Genomic DNA, 21636 nt, shown 5'->3' with positions numbered 1-21636 from the left:
AAACTGCTTGGTTTGAAGACGGGACGAAATAGAAGCGGTGCGAATTGAAAAAATATTTTGTGTTTACTAGAGCCCGACCGATTATCGGTATCGGCTAATTTTATCGCTATGCACTGATATTACTAGATTTATGCACCAGTCAAAAATAATCTCATTAGTGTTTCATTGTATTAAACTAGCAGTTCTCTTTCACTAGACATACAAAACATACATGTCAAGCGGTGCTGAGCTACATGCGCAGTTACTTTTCAGTTGAGTTACCGTCTAGTCTTCATTATATTTCTTTTTTCACAAGTGATTGATAACTGCATTTCAGGGATCAACGCAATAAATGTTTTTATCTATACATATCTCTACAGAGCAAACATAGATCTGATAAAGATATCGGCCGATATGTCGGTATCAGATTTTTTTCCCATCCTTAACATCGGTATCGGTATCGGCCCCCAAAATCTTTTATCAGTCGGGCCCTATTTGTTTACTTCTGCTGTGGTGTTTGCATGTCTGTGCAAATGAGCTCAACTCCAACAGGAAACGATGCACGAGAACTAAAAGAGGCTTTGTCTTTGACCAGAGGTATCTGTCAGATCACACTGGTTCATGTAAAACCATGCGGCACCACGTTGAGCTATTCTCTTTTGAACCACAGGCTGGTTCATGACGCTGCTCAGTGGAGACGATTGAGTTAAGAACTTCAGGAACAGCAAGGCGAAAAACAAGTGGGCAGTTTAGCCTCAGGGTGAGATTGTTGACAATTACATACATCCCAGTTGAAGCATTTTATTTAATTACATTGAGAGTATTAGAGTAGGATAAGATCTTCCAGGGTTTATAGACCTCTTTAAGTCCCCAATATTAAAGTAGCAACAAGAAATTAAACATCTTAAATTATCATAACAGGAAAGCCACAGAACACGGCACTGTAGGGAACTATAGATGAAGTATCTAAGACCAGCACAAACATAATTAAACATTAATACATTTCAGTGGAAGGAGGACTGCAGTTTATTTTTTCAGTCTGTGATTACATGTTTAATCTAAAAAAATAAAAACGATTTTGTTTTGTGCCACCCAACCCGCAGTCATATTATTTAACTACTGTTAGATTTAAGGACTTGTTTTACTTACTGTAGTCACACACCTTCATCAAAGTAAAATGTCCAGACCAGTTATGCTGTGCTTATGCTTACCAGTTCAGACAACAAAGTGACGTTAAGCAGAGAGGTCGAATCTTCGTCATAGTTTTGTTTTCTTTATTTCTAAGATTGACTGGCTTGATATAAAGCTACTGAGTCAACACAAGAAGAAGAAAAAAAAGTGTGTACATTTCTTATGGATAAAACTCTTAAGATGAGGATGAGATCTCAGGACACCTATGGAACGACTGAGCCATCATATTCAAAACATTTACAGGTTTTATACAAGTCAGCTAATTTGACAAACGTGCTCTGCAGAAGTAATATCTTTAACCTACACAGCTTCGAACTTTAACTAAGGTCTTCAAGTAGTCTAACATGAAATCAAATCTTCATCTCTTTTCCTTGAGTTTAAGATGTTTAGTTCTTATGTTATTAGTGTTTCATAAACCAAATATATTAACTATTATACAACAAAAAATGTAAACTTCTATGTGTAAATACAATCACATCTTGTTTATTAAAAGCACTTCATTTAACCATTAATTACCAATCAAAAGTGTTCAAATGCAATTTCAGTTGATTTGTCAATTCAGTTATTATCTCATTATAGTTGGTTAAAGTAGTTGATTTGCACCATGCCAGGAGATACTGTTTGGCAACATTGCTTCAGTAAAGGACTCAATTTGTTTCTTTTGGTGATAAAACCTTCAACATTCCTGTTATCTGTGACAAAAGTGAGACGGAAGGGTTGGTTTATTATTCTTTATAAAGAGCATTCATCGTTGCTAAAGTTACAGTATGTTACCCTAATACTATTGCTGTCATAAAATAATAAAATCAGAAACTATCTTAAGATAAAGCCAAAGTTCATCAAATGAATGACCTGCCATATGTCTCGATATAAATAACTGGCCTCTATCCATGACTCCACTCATTCATGCAGACTATAGGAGCCTTCTGAAAAACATCATATGCTTTGCCTGTGTGTAATATTAACAGGATAACACGGCCTCATGAGAAGCAGACAAGGGCTAACAGCATGCTACCTACAGCTCCTTGACTGGCAGGTGTTTTTGGAGTAGCAGGATGCTGCCTGGTGACCCGGTGGCCTCTGTTTGCTTTATCCCCCTGAGCTCTGCAGCCTCTCTGTGACTCGCACATCTGGAGAGGGGATTAACAGCATCACGGAGAGGGGCTGGTTTAAATCGAAGAGCTTTGTGAATCAGGCCAGAGCTTTAGCAAAATGTGTGCGTATAAGTGATTGCATGTGTTTGTCCATATGCGTCTCTGTTTCCCTTTTTTCCACCACCGTTTCATGCTGCACCAAATCTCAAGGATTTCTCCCCCTGCAGCCATTGACAGCAGCAGCAGCAGCAGCAGCCTCAGCTCCAGTCCAGTTGCTGCATGCACAAAAAGAGAACTGTTATCTCTCTCTGGCTCCCTGCCTTCATAACACTCTGGAAAGAAACAACATAGTCAGGAGGGTCGTTCGGTCTGTCAGTTTGAGGTCAGCAGCTTTGGTAGATTTGGTTGAGAGCACTGCTGATATGACAGAACAGCAGCAGGACTAATTATTAACAATTATTCTCGGGTCATCACGGTGTTCTCCCATGCTAAAAAGGACATTGCCAGGACATTGAGTGTGTAATCACGAAATACTCCTAGCCTCCTTGCACAACACCAAAGTAACCTGAAGATTTCTCTGAAGTCGAGCAGATTACTTTTACATGGCTGAAATACCTCCACTGACTTATCTCATGAATAAAATGATAATTTAATACCTTGGCTTTAATCTTTGCCAGGCTGCAGTAGTAGATAAAAACAGCTGCATGAAAATATGAGCGCACTTAAAGAGAGAGCAATTTTTCTTCCCAACATTAACCACTAGGTGTCAGATGCCTCCTTGTTTCCTACAAGGAGAACTTTAAACAACAAAGATCTCAAATCTCGTCAAAAAAAAAAATCATCTCCATCGTGGAATGTTTATCTGGCCCCAAATCAGGAGAAAAAAAATAGTTGGTTCAGCAAACAAAATTCATCACCTGTACAACATGCTGCCCCAATATGTGTTATTAAGTTAAGAGTTTTTGTTAATGATTCACAGTGAGGTCGCTGATGATGGAGCAGGTTAATAAACAAGAGATGAGGTATTCCCCTGACACCTGCAGACATATTAAAAGAGGATTCACTCTTTAGTTTTACACTTTCTTCTACAGTGGGTCACTCACTACAGCACCTAAGACTGTTTCAGACAAGGTAAGATGCTTCACTCTTAGTTTTATTATAAAATATGTCGTAATGTGATTTTTTTTTTTCCCGCAGTGATTTTGATTTTTCTCAAAATTAAATTCCCACAACTCGTACATCCTTGGGATTTTTTTTACTCAACTAAGCCATCTCCCACTGACGGCCACTACTAAATATTTCAATGATCATTTTATTTTTCAACAACCAGTAAACTCCAGTTTACACTTTGTCTTGGAGTGAAACAACATAGAGAGATACATGTGAGTCACGCTGACGCAAAGGCAAACCCACAAATAGCACAAAAAACAGACACAAACAGAGTTAGTGGCAGAGCAGCTTATATATGAGCAGAGGGCAGACAGATTAGAGGATGGCATTCAGTGTACACACTCACAAAGTACGCACAATTGCATTCAGTGTTTATTCATGTCTTACTTACTCCCACATACAGATAGACGCACATATGCTAACAGGGAGGATGCCGCACAGAATGAGAAGGATGTAATAACTGTAATTCTGGCTGCTGTAATTACTGAACTCACTTCCATCCTCTTTGCTTTTAAGAGACACATTATCACTCCCTCCTCCACTGGAATCCCCAAAATACGGCAAAGAGGGTGACATGAAAAGGGTGAAAAGCGGTCTCTTTAAAGCGAGAGTGTGCAAAGCTGTATAGATGGAGGAGCGTTCCTTTAAGAGCTGACTTGCAGCTGCAGGAAACGGAGGACAAGACAAGTTGCATGGATGCTGATGGCTCTTTATTGATTCTGACAAGGCGTTTATTTGTAGGGAGGCGAGATGATTTCTGGCGGCGTATGTTGTTTAAGTGTGTGATTTGACCTTAAATCAAGGACAGCTGCCAATTACAAACAGAATAGGCCACCTTTTCTGCCCTCTAATTTCTTGTCTGTCGATCTTGGTGGCTTGGTGAATGACAATACAGATATGTTCAGTCTCATTTGACTCCCTTTTAGCTGCTGCAGGTGGTTGATAAACACATCCACTTTCACAATTGTTCCCTAAGCCATGGTGTCATCCTGTGATTTTAATTATCTTCCCGTCTCCACACAGCAATTAAAAGGAGCATGTCCTCTCGATCTATAATCATAATGTCAACTGGACGGAGCACAGGGCTTGACTATAATGGTAAGGTTTCAAATCTCATCTCTGTTATTTTCATGTCTTTAAAATGATTCATAGCAAATCGTTTCTATCTGAGTGTGTACTCTTCTCCTCTGCTTTCAGGGGAGAGGGCGCAGGGCACTCAGCTCTCCTCAAAACCCAAACAACTGCTAGAGGAGGATAGAGAGTCCGGCATCGGCTCCACCCTTGACCTCACTAGCCGCTTGGAGGGCTACAACCAACATATTAATCACCACTCCAGCTCACCTTCACTCGGGGAGCCAGGCACACTCCCTACAGAGAAAGGTACGAGGGGAGAATTGTACATTCATCTCCTGGGTTTGCAGCAGGTCTGATCTCTTTGAAATAGAAAATAACACCAGCAGACTCCGCACAAACCACAGGCTCATTAGATAAGGGCATGCTCCAAAGACATACAGAACAGGGCCATTGGGATCCCGCAGTCGGGACAACAAACGCAAAGTCCTGCTGTCACTCAGCGGTGTTTGGCTGTGTTTGGGTAATGTAGTATATCAGATGGCTTTGCACTCTCAACATGAGACTCATGAATCATTGAGGAGAACACAGACAGCACAAGAATGAGAAAGAGTGAGCTCACATTTCTCTGTTGTCTGGTGTATTTTTTCTTGAAAATTGGCCACCCTTTGCACACCAGATTAAAGGGCACGCTGCAAGGCTAACCACTTTCTTTTATTTCACCAACAGGTAGCTCTCCACAAACCTCAGACAAGACAAAGCAGCTTCTTATAAATCTATCCAAGATCCCCCTCCTCCTCATGCTCCTCTTCTTCTTTGTTTGCTCCTTGGACACCCTGAGTTCGGCCTTCCAGTTAGCAGGGGGTAGGTACTTTAACCCTCACTGCCCACCTCAGGTGGCTCATCTCCTGAGCCAGCTGATGTTTGACAAATAAGTGAGTCACAGCTGAACAGTTCACTCTGTCCTACCGGGGCTCTGCTCTGTGATTTACTGAGGAGCCATATCTGGTGACCTTTTTGGATTTGGTGGAACGAACAGTCTGACTTGTGTTTAACATTGCTCACGGCAACAGTCTTGTTTATGTGTGTATGTGGGTGGCATTTTTAACCAGGTAAAGTGGCAGGGGACATTTTCCAGGACAGTGCTGTGTTGTCCAACCCAGTGGCGGGGCTTGTGGTGGGGATCTTGGTAACTGTGCTGGTCCAGAGCTCCTCCACCTCCACCTCCATCATCGTCAGTCTGGTGGCCTCCGGATGTGAGTAGGCGTGTGAAATTCAGTGAAAATTGCAACTTCCAAATAAGACATTCAAGCTGACCTCATTTAGCCTGAAGTGAACTGTGGGTCACAATGGGTTATAATTGTGTGCATGTATCGGAATGACAATAAACAGAAATACAGTAATGTAGCAATAAAAACAGAGAACTCCCATGGTGCAAGTGTGTCAGTAACAAATAGATGTAATTAATCTGTGGTTATTTAATCATTTTTAATAGCCTTTTTAGTGTTCCAGTAAATACAGCTCAATGCCCTGCTGTGTTCACTGGATGATACAGTAATTTATCCTTTTTTCATAGAATTTAGGACCAAATTATCTAAATACAGCTCATGTTAAATACACAAAAGAAGGCAGATTAATATGTATAATGACGAATCATGGATTACTGTTAGTCATATAAACTAGGACACGTAGACCCAGGGAAAATGTATCATGATTGAAAGCGTAAAGCACGCACTATTCTATTTGTGAAGTTAATGTCAATGAATATCTTTTCATACCCTGGCTGTGTTCATTGCCCCAAGTGCATCCCTTTTTTTTTTAAAAAATTTTTTTTAATGAAGATACATTTTTTGTTGCAGATCCATAATTTGAAAAAAAAATCAAATGGGCACTGTTGTTTGAGCAAACAAAGAGGAGAGGAGGAGCATTTTTAAGGATTATTTTTGTCATGTGGGAAACATATTCGGTGCTTTCATGAGTGTTTCCTATAGCAAGTCTATGTGGGGTTCCATAAAAAAGATACAAGTTCATAATCAACCTAGTGAAGTGTCAGGAATAGTGAACTGTAGTGAAATGTTAACAATGGGGCTATGCAAAATAATATATTTAATTACATGTATTGTCTTTCTTTTTTTACATTAATAATGTCTTTAGATACATTAACATTAATGTGTTAAAAGGACTTAATTCATAAATGATGTTAATCTTTCTTTTATTTGATTATTACACACAGACTGGCCTGAAATTGCCATTTGAGCTTATTGTTTGTGGTACTATACAATCCATCTGTAAAAACAACAGCTGAGTGTAATAGTTATCTGGCAGACTGGACTGGGGTTAAAAAATCAAATCAAATCAAACCCTTTACAACCTGTTTCATCTCAAACCATGTCATACAGGCAACAGTTTACCACAGTAAGAGCTTTGGACATTAAGGTTACGACCTGTCTGTTTCTAATGAACACAGACTCCGAGGACATCTTACTTTTGTCAGTGTGGTTGAGGAATGGCATCAGTATGCAGGAGCTTCCTCTCCACTTAAAAATATTGTCTGTTGAAGAGCCAAGAGAAGGATTATGGGTAATTATCAAGGAGCAAGGATGTGTTTCACTATAAGCGTGGGCTTATGTCACTCAGGTCATTATCATTAGAAGCATCCTCAACTATAAACTCTGCATGCAGAGTGTGAAGGCTGAGCATGCTGTCACTTATCTGCAAATTACAATCACCTTTCATCTCCATTAAAACTCTTTCAATTTGAAATACAGACGGCCATGTTGAATGATTATTAGTGTGATCCATTTGCATTTACAATTAAAGCAGAAATATATAAATTAAAGGTGCACTGTGGAGTTTTGGTGGTGAAATTTGAAAGTTGGAGAAGTGAAAGAATTCTGTGCTATATTTTCTGAACTGACTACACAAACTTTACTCAAAGGGAAAAATGGGTCCCTGGAACAATGTTCAGAGCTAAAAAGCTACCAGGAGAGTTACGGTTTCAGTGCTGCGGGCCCATAACTTCTCGCCTATCATTTTATCTTCAAACAGTGTTCCAGGGACCAACTTCTCTTCTCAGGGACCAACCTCTAAAAAAAGTTTGTGTATTGAATTGTGGACATATACCACAGCATCTGTACACTTCTCCAACTTTCACATTTCTCTTCCAAAACTACATAGTGTACCTTTAAAATGTGCATATGATTTTAAGAGTCATTTAAGACTCCTAAAATCATATTTTAGCCGATGGAAATTTGACCCCAAAAAAATAACAACATGGACCTATGTGGTCTCCAAAATATCATTGAGCATTGACTAAAATCTGAGTGAAAATAAACATCCATAACTATTAAAAAACCTTATTTTTCTAGTTTATAGATTGTGTGGATGTGCCAGCTTGAGTTTTGATTGATTGTCAATCCAAATCCCCCCCCACTCATTTGTGTGCTGAGCACTATTTCTTACAGATTGTCCGGGATGAATATTTTAGTTTTTTTAGCTTGATGCTAACTGGAGAATGCAATAAACTGGCTAAACTAGCATCACTATAATTTTATCTCAGGAAAACGATCTATTTTGCTTATTATCCTAAGCAAACAACATGCACTCGTACTTACAGGCATGTGTTTCCTAAACTCTTTGGAGACCAAATAAAAAAAAAAACTCCTGACTCATGCTAGTCGGGTCTGCTGCTCTGATCCACCTTTATAAAACAGTCTATGCTATGATCCAGTGACACTGCATGACTCGCTCTGCCGCCAACTTTGGGGTGGTGGCGTGGAATGTTTCCAGGGACACATTCTTCCTGCCCCTTGAGAAGCTTGTATCTCTTGCATTACAGCAGAGTAAATACGCTTGTGCAACTTACAATGAGAGTCACTGGAGGCTCAGAGCGATGGAAACACATCACCAGTAACTTTAGACATGTAGAACATTTTAAATCTACATTTTTATTGCAGATTATACATTAAAGTCAATAACTACATAATATATACCTTGCCCTTATATACGTGTACATGTATGTATAGTCTATATTTAAGAAATCTTATTCAGTGAAGGTCTGTGGGGGTAGTTGGGTGGCGCTCAAGTCTCTGTACAGTACATGGGGCGTGGGAACTAAACACTAATGTCGCCCTTCTATCCAAAGGCTTTAAGAATATTTTTGTCGTTCCATATGGTCTTGACCCGCAGTGCTGGAAGTGAAGTCGGCTGTTCCAATCATCATGGGCTCCAATATTGGGACTTCAGTCACAAACACCATCGTGGCCATGATGCAAGCAGCAGAGAGGAGCGAATTTCAACGGTGAGTTCAGAAAAGGTGGCGAGGCAGGGGATGATTGGAGAAGAAACTAAAGAGCAGGCAAGACTGAAAAGAGATGGAAAAGTGAAGAGGATAAGTGGGGAGATGGAGGAAATAAGTGTTACAAATGTGGGGAGAAAGCAGACGAGGGTGAAGAGAAAGCATTAGCAGATGTTCACTGCCTTTTCGCTTAAGCCTCTATTGCAGTGTGATTTCTGAGCAACAACAGTGACAATAATGGCACCATTCCACATTGGTACCAAACCAATAACCCTCTGGCATGAAAGATACTGCAAAGAACAGATGGTTTGTTACTTAATCTGCTATACTCACACACTGAATTAAAACTAAAACGTTCATTATATCCACTCATCCCAAAAAAAAAAGTTTAGCCACAAAGCAGATTATCATTCAATCATTTTGAGTAGTTGATCATGTCGATGGCTGACCTTTGTTAACACAGAAAATAACTGTGACCACCTTCAGTGCCTTTGCTGGGGCAACAATCCACGACTGCTTCAACTGGCTGTCAGTGCTTGTTCTGCTGCCGCTAGAGGTCGCGAGTGGTCTCATGGCCCGGCTGTCACACCTGCTGGTCACCAGCTTCAGCCTTCAACCGGGGGAAGAAGCCCCTGAGTTGCTTAAGGTCATCACTGAGCCAATAACCAAGCTCGTCATACAGGTAAAATTATCATCCTATCAACATTTTCAAGCTGTTATTTGCTACAGGTCACAACATAGCTTAGCAACATCAGGTCTGTCAGTATTTGGATTTCTATAATAAGAGATTCTCAGCATTTGAGGCATTATTGGAAGTTTTCCTATAGAGTGCAGAGAGACACTTTAGGAGGCCACTCACTATTTTGATTGAAGGAATGAAGGTTGAATACGTTGACATTGCTCTCCTTTTGCTCACTGAACCGAAAAGATGAAAAATATTTCTCCCGTCTTCTTCAGCTAGACAAGTGCGTGATCACAGGGCTCGCCATGGGAAATGAGGACATGAGGAACAGGAGCCTGGTGAAAGAATGGTGCCAGACTGACCATGTTATGGTAATGGAGTGTCTTCACTGCTGTCTCCTGCACATGCAGACTATTGTGTCACACAATGGCGCCAAATAGAGCTTTTCACTGCTGCCAATGGAGAATGTGTTGCTGTCTAAACACCGTTAAATTTCCCATCCTATTTTCTTTCTTTCTGCAGTTTGCTGGGAATTTGAGCGCTGAAAACTGTGACCCGCCACACGACTCGTCCCATTTGTCATTGAGATGTGAGTTCGATGTAAAACAAGAATCAAGTATTTATCATAAAGTAGAGCACATACACATAGAGAGCAGGTCTCTGCCATACCTTTTAGTATGTCATTTACATAGACCCAACAAATTCTACTATTAGTCAGCACCTTCCAACAGTGGCAAAAATAAGTGTTTTAACAGGCCAAAACCTCCAGCAGACTCAGTCATAATGATAATGAGAATTTCTGTAATTGAAATGTGATTGATAAAAGCAATAACAGTAGCAGTCGAAGTCTAGCGGGCCCACACTGGCAGGCAAGCTGCTACCACGATAAAAGTAATCTGTGAGACAAGAGACTCCGAAAAACTCGGGGGAATGTTAAAAAGTTTGTAAAATGGTACCGTGCATTAATAGAACATTAACGGAACATTAATGCACACAGATTGAAGGCTAGAGGAAGAGACAGGAGCTACTTAAAGGCTTTATATGCGATTTTTTTTTTGCTCCAGCAGATGTCGCCCTTGAGCACCAGCATCAAACCAAAACAACTCGTGGTGCATTGTTGGGTTAGCATGCTAATGCTAGCGATCTTTATTATGCTCGTATCTTCACACTGCATGTAAATTTACCCGAAATGAGCGTGATCTAGAAACACAGTTAAGCAGTGAGTGCAGTATGTTATTCTTCTTTTCTCTAGTCCCTCAATTAAACAACTTTTATTCGCGAGGGGAGGAGTCAGCCGTCGGGCCGGCGATGTCAATAAACAGAAAAAAACTCTGAAAACGTCACAGACAGCGGGACTCAGGTGTTACACTCATTGTAGACAGTCATGACTCACAGAGTTATTTTCAGAGGATATACTTGATTTCTTTTACATTTAAGTGTGAAAAATCGCATATAAAGCCTTTTAGCCAATAGCAGTATAGGCTGGTAAGAGGGTGTCTGCTTGCCTTGTGAAGCACTTTGGGCTGCATGCTTTTATGTATGAAAATTGCTACGTAAATAAAGTGGAGTTGGAGTTGCCTCCTTGACACAAACTGGTAGGCGTTTTCAATGGAAAAAGAGCTCGGTAAATGAAGTCTCCCATACTAGTTTGAACTGCTACTACCTGAACATTAATAGCCTTGTAGGTGAGAGGAGGATTCTAAATTAAATTGGTGATTTTGCTGGGAGCCAATACAGAGAACCTAACATTGCCAGTGTGACCGCGCTCTTGTATAATATGGGACAGATATGACCCATTTACTAATATTGTCAAAACTTTTAAAGCAGCATGTTGGGCAAGCTGGAGAGTGTTTAGAGACTTGTTAGGTCAGTCAATTCTGATTCTGTATTTTTGCAGTATATATGTTTTTCAGTATTGCTCCTGTTTAGTCTAGATTTTTTTGAGTCATGATATCCTGATGCTTTTTTTGTCCTGTCACAGGTAGGCATTTGTTTGTGTCTACCGGGCTGTCGGACCTCTCTGTGGGCCTGATTCTCCTGGTTTGCTCCATGGGTGTCCTCTGTACCTGCCTTCTTCTTCTGGTCAAGCTTCTCAACTCTCTTCTTAAAGGCCAAGTGGCAAAGGTTATCCATAAAGTCATCAACACAGGTGAGCTTGCTGTTGGGAGGCAAGGAGATGTTATCTATAGCATGTCTGCAAGAAGAAGTAAGCAAGTGATCAAACAAACAGCGAAAACAGTTACAGCTTTGGACGCAAATTACAACACATTTCTGTTTTGTGTTGGGGGTAATTGCCATCTCTCCCTTCTTATCCTAACAGACCTGCCATATCCGTTTGGGTGGCTGGCAGGATACATGGCTATGTGTGTGGGGGCAGGGGTAACATTTTTGGTCCAGAGTAGCTCTGTCTTCACTTCAGCCATGACTCCACTTGTAGGTGAGTAATATAAACTTAAGCGCCTGTGAAAATGATAAAAAAAAGTCTTCAAGAGATTATTATTTTTCTTTTGTGAGATCTAAGTTAAAACATTTACAAAATAAAATGTGAATGTAAAAGTAAACACAGTGAAGTGTATATAGGATTGTGAGTTTTTTTTTTTTTACAAGATGTTGCACAGCATCATCATCTTTTAAACGCAAAATTACAGATTGTTAGATTGTTGTTTTGAAAGGCAAATAAAAAGATACTGTTAGTTTAATGAATTCTAATTATTGCCAGGTAAGCCTAGCATTATCATCAACACTCCTTAAAGCTTACTTTTAGGAAACCACGTTAGGACAAACAACATCCTCTTTAGAGGAAACATGCTACCTTTAGAGCTAGCTTTGTTATATTCTCCTGAATGTGTGCTGTTTTCTACAACCCACCTTAGTGAGAACAGTCGTCTGAACCACACAGCACATTTGAAAACCTCCAGCCATTAAAATACTGGATAAAATGATTATTACCCTATCATCTCGGTCATGTGTGAGTCTGAAACCTGTAGCAGCAACACGGCGTCTTCACACAGTGAGTCAAATAGTTTTGTCAAGTACTCGATTCCCATTAGAAATACTTTTTTTAACAGTGAATTACGGCAGTCTCATGGTTCTGAAGTTTTTTTATTTGTTTTATATCAGTGTAGCATATTTGAATCCCAATCATCAAACAAGTTCCTAGAAATAAATGACTTTAACTGTAATATCTGAATCATTATAATATAATGAAATACATTATACACACATAATTATTATTAATATGATTATAATATTATATAAATATGACATTATATTTGAATCCTGGTGACTTTGGTTATCCCCTTTTTCAGTATCATGCATACGACAGTTTTGAGTTTTAGGTGAAATGTTTAATTACTTTTGGAGGGGTTACATAATTTTGGCAGCCACAAATGTATGTTCCCCTCTCTATAATGTTTAAATATTTGTTAATCCTCTAACCCATTCTTCAAACTCAATCACAAGTTTCTAATTTTCCCAAAAATGTAGTGTCAACAGAATCAGAAACTTTCACTAATATAATATAATATATTCTTCAAACTCAATCACAAGTTTCTAATTTTCCCAAAAATGTAGTGTCAACAGAATCAGAAACTTTCACTAATATAAACTGAGGTTAAGATAACAGCTGATCAACAAACTGAGCTTTTCCTTGGTGAATTCCTTCTTCTTCCTTTGAACTAACACCCACCAACTTGACTTTTCTTTCAGTTTGTGTCTGCTGATCTCGGAGCATGTGCTGTTTATAGTCTGAAGGCGATCACAGCATATGTCCAGTCTGAAGGTTGAACCGATGTGAAGTCTCTTCTGATCCTGACCCTTCAGTTATGACTCTGTTTTCATTCGATGCAGGCCCTCAGGGAGATTGTCTCCTGTAATGTCCAACTGGACTCTAACTGTGAAGACTATCAGATCTTATCCTTGAGTGGGCCAGCACTGTGCAGAGCTGTCTGTCAGTCATATTACTTGTCTGGACTCTGCCTCTGGCATTTAAGATCACAGCCTTTGTGCGTTTGTACTCAGCCGATCCCTCTTCTTGAGTTACATGTCAAGAACTTTATGTGATTACTTTCTTTTATTAAGGTTTAATGGGGCAGGAAAAACAACTGAAAAATCACTTTTAACTGTAAATCAAAACTAAAGGAATTACCACTGTAGTGGTACAGCTCGTAAACTGGGCCGTTTCTCCCAAGGCCACTGGATTGTGCAACATGTTATAAATTATTTCCTTCACAGACATTTACTGCTACAATACTGAATCGGTAACTGTACTGCAATTTGAGCAAAGGTTTAACTGACTGCTCAAGTCATGCATTAAAGGGCTGATTGAAATTAATGTGTTCTCAAACAAGCAAAGAATTCATTTAAAATTCCTTGTTGGCTAATGGCTTATTTATATTCTAAACAGGACCAAATAAGGACATAAACCTGCTTTCTGCCACTTATCTTGTATTGTGAGGTTTATAAGAAAATGTTACATAACCAGCGCTGTATGCAACTGGCTCAATGAAGCATATAAAATCAGCGATGAGTGAGTCATCAGCCTGCTACATAGTGATAAATGTGAGGTGGAATATTTTCTCATTCTAAACAGGAATAATCACTACGCTCGAAGGCAAACGTTTACACGAAGGATCATTTCCAAATGTATTGCTGTTGAGCATTTCTACTGCCAGTTTCACTTGATGTGACCATGTAATTGTGTCATTTCTTGGAAGAGACTTGAAAACAACAGGTATCAAACATTTTCATAGAGTCCAGTAATTTTGACTTTATGTATACTTATATTTTTGACCTCTGGTTGTCAGAAGAATCCAAACATTTAGGAGATGTTAGTCATCTTATCTGGCAAAGGTAAAGCCTCTATTTGTTTACAAACACTTAGCAAATAAATCCAATATTTTTCACAATTTATCTGTGATTAAATAGATTCAAATATTTAAACTTTATTTTGTATCTATTGGGGACGTGTTCAGGATTCTCAGCAGGGTTCTAAGAACATTTGTTTATTTAACAAGATCAGTTACATTTGTCTTCTTACGGCTTTTACTCTCTTCCCTGTCCTTGTGAAAGCTGTATTTTTTAGATCACATCAGCAGCTTGGAAATTGAATCACCATCACAAAGAGTAAATATGGAGCAGTACGGTCTGAATCTGTTTATCATTGCTGACACGGATTCATTTATCTTCTATCTCAAGGGCTGAGTGTACTTTCATCAGAAATATGACAGAAGCTTTAACATTTCAGGGTTAACTGTCTTTATTTACTGCCTTTGTGTCCTCTGAAAATAGCGTTTCTGTCGACTCCCTCAGGTATTGGCGTTATAAGTCTGGAGCGGGCCTATCCTCTTACCCTTGGGTCCAACATTGGCACCACAGCCACAGCCCTGCTGGCAGCTCTGGCCAGTCCTGGGAACCAGCTAGCAGCTGCCATTCAAGTAAGCCATTGTTTGTTTATCAGATATAACAGCCATTTAAAACTGCAGGGAAATGAGAGAGAGAGGACAGTCAAGGCAACGCTACCACTGCTCTCCCTATTGGAGGGGAAACTATTCTCATGAATATATTTTCCACTGATATGCCTCCCAGAAGGAGGATGAACCCCGACTGTGAAACAGCAATAACAGAGGAGCCCACAAATGTATTTTTCATTGTTATGATCGAAAACAGGGGTGTTACAGTGAATTATCAACAGATCGCGGATTATAGAAATGTTTGTGTCCAGATATTCATGAGTATGGATTTATGCATAAGGGCTTTGCAGGCAACTAACTGTACGCTGCAGGCTGTTTGTTAGCTGTGTCTAGGGGACAAAACTATGAAAATCAGAAACCTTGTAGCTAAATAATGTTCATTAAATGAACGTTACATGATGTCAAAACTGTGTAGACTAAGGATGTAAATGACAGCATGAATTGACTTCGATGTATAACGCCCTTCAGCACCAGTATGCTGTGTCTGCCTATGTCCTACGCCATACTTGTTTCATAGCCAATGTCTTTTTTTGTGTTGCAGATTGCCATATGTCACCTCTTCTTCAACCTCTTTGGTATTCTGCTGTGGTATCCTCTTCCCTTTATGCGCCTGCCAATAGGGATGGCTCGTGTCTTGGGTGAGCGCACTGCTAAGTACCGTTGGTTTGCAGTCGTGTACCTTCTCCTTTGTTTCTTGCTCCTGCCCTCGCTGGTTCTGGGTCTGTCACTGGCAGGATGGCGGGTAATGGCAGGCATTGGGGCTCCTTTCATGGGTGTAACTATCTTTGTTGCCATGGTAAATATAATGCAGGCACACAGCCCCAATCGCCTACCTAATCAGCTGCAATCTTGGGACTTCTTGCCCCAGTGGATGCGTTCTCTTAAACCACTTGACCGTTTGATCACCAAGACAACTATCTGCTGCAGCTCCACATTTGAGGAGGGAGAAGAAGAGAAGACGCAAATTTCAACACAGACCAACTCTGTCGACGCAAAGAAAGGAGCCACCAGCAGGAAGGAAGAGCTGGCTTATGATAACCCAGTGCTGGACTTCTTGGATGAGAGCAGAGCAGGTGTAAGGGTTTTTAAATTAAAAGGGTTGGAGAGATGCAACAGCACTCCTCTGTAGTAAAGGTGAAAACAGTGGAAAAATGTTGTGCACAAATCATACTTCTTTTTAATTTCTGTTGAAAGCAAAGAATTGACAAAAGATGTACCATACTGCTTTGAAAATAAACCTTTTTCTGATAATTGATTAACTGAATAATAAAGATTAACACCAGAAAACAGCCAAACAAATAGAGTTTGTCAAGTAGACACGTTACATATCCATTGTTACTGAGCAATTTAAGGATATTACTTTCTTTAAAGTAATCAGACTTTAATGGGCGAAAAAGTTATTTGATATGGACCAAAATGCCAGAGTCCAAGTTAAAAAGTGGATTTCATCAGTAAGTAACTTAGTCATTGTAAGTTAAATGAAGCATGATTTTTTTAGCGGTTTGTGTAAGAATCCACCAGCGGTTTCTTTAGTGAGTGGGACCCCATGTTGTCTTCATGCATAAGATGCACATACATACACACAGGCACTGACAGCTAACACAAAAAGGCTTTAAAAAAGATGCCCAGCTAGCAGAAAGGATTTAAAATATTTCTAAAAAATGTACTCTTGCAACTACTTTGTAAAGAAGAAAAGGAGCGGAGCAGGTTCAAACCATGGAGGGCTGCCAACTGAGAGTTGACCCCTTTCTTTCCCCCTTTTTGTTAAGTAATACACAACAGAAGGAAGGGATGATCTTTTGTCCACACCACTCGGTCACAGGCACACCTAGAGGTGGTCTATGAATAATGTTTTATACCACACATCATAGTCCTATTCTGGCAACTATTCTGTGTAGTAATACAATGAATATCTTTGGTGAAACACATGCGCACATGTCAATCAGAGGTGAACACATTGATGAACTTGGCTGATTTGATAAAGCCAAAATGGTACCAAATGGAGAGCTGTATTGTAGCCAAAAGAGCTGGCTCTTAAGAAGAATAATGGATTCTTAGCATGTTTATGGGTTGCCTCTTCATCAACAGACAAGGTAGACAATTTGAGAAAAACTGTTGTATATACAGTATACAAGTAAACTCTCCAGATAGCTTTATTAGCTTACAGTATTTCTGGCTACTGAAACACACACACACACACACACACACACACACACACACACACACACACACACACACACACACACACAGGCTTATTTGAAAAGATCTGACATTTCCAGAACAGTCACAGTGCTGTCAATGATTTTTATTTTGAAAGGTCAACTGTCATTTAATAACTACATCTGGTTTATGTCTAGTCATATATGTGAAGAGTTTATGTTAGACTCTTCATATTTATGATTAAAACTAGTCATTGTCAGCTCTTACATTTTCCAGGATTCAACAGTTAAGTAAAAAAACAAAAAACGTGCATTTTGGGTTTTTAATAGAACAGAAAGAAGAAGGTGTAATGGAACAATGCCATTATTGTGTGGATAATTGTTTGATCATTGAGTTAAAGGACCATGTATACTCACTTGTTATGCAAGTGTGTAAGTGGGCGACAGTATACACACAGAGCCTACAAAAGATTCAAAGCATCCTCACATTAGCTTTTTGATATTCATCCACAAAATAGAGTATGAATGTGTTGTAGCTTAAATGTGTGTGTGTGTGTGTGTGTGTGTGTGTGTGTCTGTGTGTGTTTGCTCTAATGTTTTTTTATGATTGTCTAAGTGGGAGACTATGCATACTCGGGAGGTGTTGTTGAATGTGTGAATATGTGCTGGGTTTTCTTTGTCACAGTGGAACAATTGATCATTCGTTTATTAAATGTCGACTCTTTGAAGTCTTAGAATTTCATGAAAGAATGCAGTCACACTTACTTTTTGACTGACAGCACTTTGAAGGACACTTTGAAGGACACTTTGCAAGACGGATGAAAGTGTACATAAATCGAATATGGGTAAAAAAAATCATAACTTGGTTATTAAGAAAAATGAAGGGATTTTTGTAATAAACCTGTTATTTCTTTTGTGTCTTGCTTGAAAAGACTTCTAAGTGAGATATGTCCTCTGTCCTCTCTTCATACTCCTCTGATCCTGTCAAGCTCTTTAAAGTTTCAGTGTTTCAAATGAGATGCACTCATCCCCAGCAGCAGATGAGGCAGTCTGGACAGGGCTTGCATCATCCTGTAGAGTCTTACGTAAACCCCGGAGGCGATCAAGAGCAGCCTGAGAATGAAAGGGAGCGGAGCCAGAAGAAAGGATGTACCATGTCACTCCTGTAAAAACCCTCAAAAATATTCCCCCCTTCCTTGCTCTGAGTGACAATTTATGTAAGTGTTGATTATTGGCGTTGTTGGATTAAGCAGAGGATTAATGCTGTAGTCCAAAAAAGGTCAAGTCCTGCCATGCCCTCGTGTCCTGGTGCTGCCCGGGCTCTGTGCTGTTCATTACTGCTTGGCCAGTTGAATTTTCAACTCCAAGCTTTTTGTTTTTGTCATGACTGGCTCAAAGGCCATGACCAATAAAGGTTGAGACACCGAAATAACACTTAATTAACGTGATTTCTTTACAAAAATAAGAATTAAATTGCAAAATAAATAAATTGGATGTCAGTAGAGTCAATAGTGTGAGTGAGTGGGTGTGTGAAAAGTGTAACGTGCATTTGTTGGATGGAGAAGGACAAAGTAACCAAACAAGGCGCATGTAGAAAGTCTCCCTAAGTAGCCTGGTACACACTAAATGATTTTGAAAATCTTAAAAAAATTAAAAAAATGTGAGACCCCACACATGACAACAATCATGACTGATTAACATTTCAGATCTCATAGTGTGTGGTGTGCAACGAGACGATCAACTCGGCACACCACACACTAACCGATTCATTCGCAGACAACCAGAGTATCGACTATCACAATGTTTCGCGATTGCTGTTGTCGCCATGGTAATGTTTGTTGTGCTTCCCGCTTCAGTCAGCTTGCTCCCTATTGGCTATTGTTCTCCCCCACACAACAGGATTTCCGATTAAAATCGGGGCGGCACCCGATCGTCTTCCGAGGAGATTGGGGAGGTTAAAATCACTGTAAACACACCTCACACAGGAGAATCTGGCAAGATAATCTTTGGAACATCAGATTGTCGGGCCTTTGCTGACTTTGGTCAGAAGGGGGGAATCGGGTCTAAAATCAGCTCGATTATCTAGTATCTAGTAGTGTGTACAGTCTATGGTGTGTACCAGGCATAAGGTGGCAGCTTTTATAATGACTGTGAGCATCGGTCCCAGGTGCAGTATTGTAAGTACAAGCTGGCCAAATATTTAGTAAACGTATCTACATGGAAGTACGACTAAATAACCTTTTTTCTTCACTTAAGCAGAATCTGTAAATCTGTTTTTTTATGTGATCTCTGTGTTATGTGTTACTTCCCAGCCCACAATTTAAACACAAATTTATTGTACACCCCCCTCCATGAGTATGCATGTGTTAATGTGAGTGTTTGTGTTTAACAGAACAAGGAAGTCAATCCTGTTGCTAGTCACTGCAGAGGCTATAAAAAGTCATTTCTTTCTGCATTATAAAGAAAAACTTGCTTCATGTAGGGCTGAAGTCACACCACATTCTTCAATAGCTTATTTCAATGAACTCATTCAACCCTCAAGAGCCTGAAATTCTGCTACCAAAGCATTTTGTTCACAACTGCTGGGATGCTGATGCAGCAATAATCTAACACCAGCCATTTCTTGCTGTGTAAGATGTTTTCTGTAAGAGTGTTTCTCTAAGGGATTACTATACACTAAATTAAAGAAGTCATTATAAATAGTTTTAAGTGATGTCTGTGTTCACGCTCGCTGAAATAGAAATCTGCAATATTCCTCCTAAAGCCAAACAATGAGTGGAACTTTCCCTGTAGGCAGCCATGTTTGCGTTAAAAGTTGAAAACTATTGTTCTGTGTTACAATAATTACAAGTTATGATCTGTTTACAGCATTACTCATAGATTATTGTTTGTTTAAAAACCTATGCCTCCTCGGAGTTGATTGTCTTGGGTGACCTTAACCTGGATTGGCTGACTGGAAATTCTTCAAGGTAGAAAGAACTGTGTCTCGAGTTAAATTTATCTCAGCTGATTTCCTATCCTACAAGGCCAAACACTAATAATCAGTCCAAATCCACTTTGATTGATCTTATATTAACAAACAGTCCACTCAAATTCCCAGCCAGTGGAGCTTTTGCACAAGTCATAGCCACTGATGATCTCACTGATTGGCTACATTTTAGAAAACTGTCAGATCAGAAAAGCTAAATCTGACCATTACTTGTCCTCTTTTACAAACTCCAATGGGGATGCAACCAACTTCTGGAAAATCATGAAATCGCCTCCTACCTCCTCTCTACCTTCTCGGATCTGTAGTGAAAATGATCAACCAGCACTTCATATCCTCTGGCCATTTATTTGATAGACATTCTGCAGATATGGTCGCAATTAACCGTATTTCGGATCCTGATCTTGGGCCAGAGAACTCATCCAATTCTAATCACTCAAACAAAACATTTTCAATTAGACCAGTAAGTTACAATGAAGTCTACAATGAACTTGTAGGCTTAAACACAAAGAAGTCCAAGGGTGAGGATGATCTTGACCCCTGCCTCCTACGTCTTAGTGCTCATATAATTACTGCGTCGCTTACTCATATTTTCAACCTTACATTTAGTTCTGGTAAATCCCAAAGGTATGGAAGGCAGCTCAAGTTGTTCCTTCACATAAAGTGGGTGACCCTAGTGACTTAAATAATTATTGCCCTATATCAAAATTAAGCCAAAATCCTTGAATCTTTAGTTAATTCTCAGTTAAGGGCCTTCTTGGGGGACAACAACATATTGCAAACTCAGCAGTCAGGTTTCAGAACAGGGCATAGCACGATCACAGCAGCAACACTTGTAATAAATAATATTGTTAATCATCTTGATAACCGTCAACATTGCGCTGCTCTTTTTATTGATTTATCCAAAGCCTTTGATACTGTCGACCACAGCATTTTAATAAATAAGCTATCTTCAATATGATTTGATAAGCTCTCTGTTAACTGGTTTTATGATTATCTCTCAGGGAGAACTCAAGCTGTTGTTGCTGAAGGTATCAGATCGAGCTCTCTTGAAATTAACAAAGGTGTCCCACAAGGGTCTATTTTAGGGACACTTTTATTTTCTTTGTATTTAAATAACATGGTGCTCTCTTCCCCACATTGTGATGTACATTTTTATGCAGACGACACAATCCTGTATGCCACCAGCACCTCTTGTGAATTAGCTATTAAAACTTTGCAGTCAGCTTTTGATGCCTTTCAGATAGCTCTCATTAATCACAAACTTAATCACACACTTCAGGGTTCCCAAATTGAGACGGTAGAATCTTATAAATACCTAGGGATTTGGCTGGACAATAATTAACCATTTATTTTTAATGCATTTTGTGACCCTTGTAAATTTGAAACATTCACAGAGCTATTAAACTTCAGGGAAACATTAACAAATCGAATACAATCATCATGACAACCATCTGTTTTCCAGCGACTTTTTACTTCATGCTCAACATCCTTTATTTAGAAATGTAAGAATTTTAGAATTCTTTGAAAGGAATA

General features: G+C 39.5%; 1 protein-coding gene across 1 annotated transcript; it reads left to right on the top strand.

Moving 5' to 3' along the window:
* Window positions 1–3270: 3270 nt before the first annotated feature.
* slc34a1b (solute carrier family 34 member 1b) lies at window positions 3271–16409 on the top strand. The gene is made up of 13 exons (XM_061047462.1): window positions 3271–3395; window positions 4458–4532; window positions 4632–4814; window positions 5235–5369; window positions 5618–5761; window positions 8694–8805; window positions 9289–9484; window positions 9760–9855; window positions 10007–10073; window positions 11466–11633; window positions 11805–11921; window positions 14795–14919; window positions 15497–16409. The coding sequence occupies exons 2-13, from the start codon at window positions 4472–4474 to the stop codon at window positions 16082–16084; spliced, it is 1992 nt and encodes a 663-aa protein (XP_060903445.1). The 5' UTR covers window positions 3271–3395; window positions 4458–4471; the 3' UTR covers window positions 16085–16409.
* The last annotated feature ends 5227 nt before the right edge of the window (window positions 16410–21636 follow it).

This window comes from Labrus mixtus, chromosome 10 (genome assembly GCF_963584025.1).
Source record: "Labrus mixtus chromosome 10, fLabMix1.1, whole genome shotgun sequence".
NCBI lineage: Eukaryota > Metazoa > Chordata > Actinopteri > Labriformes > Labridae > Labrus > Labrus mixtus.
Note: the sequence above shows the minus strand (reverse complement) of the source record. Positions and strands in the feature narration are given on the sequence as shown.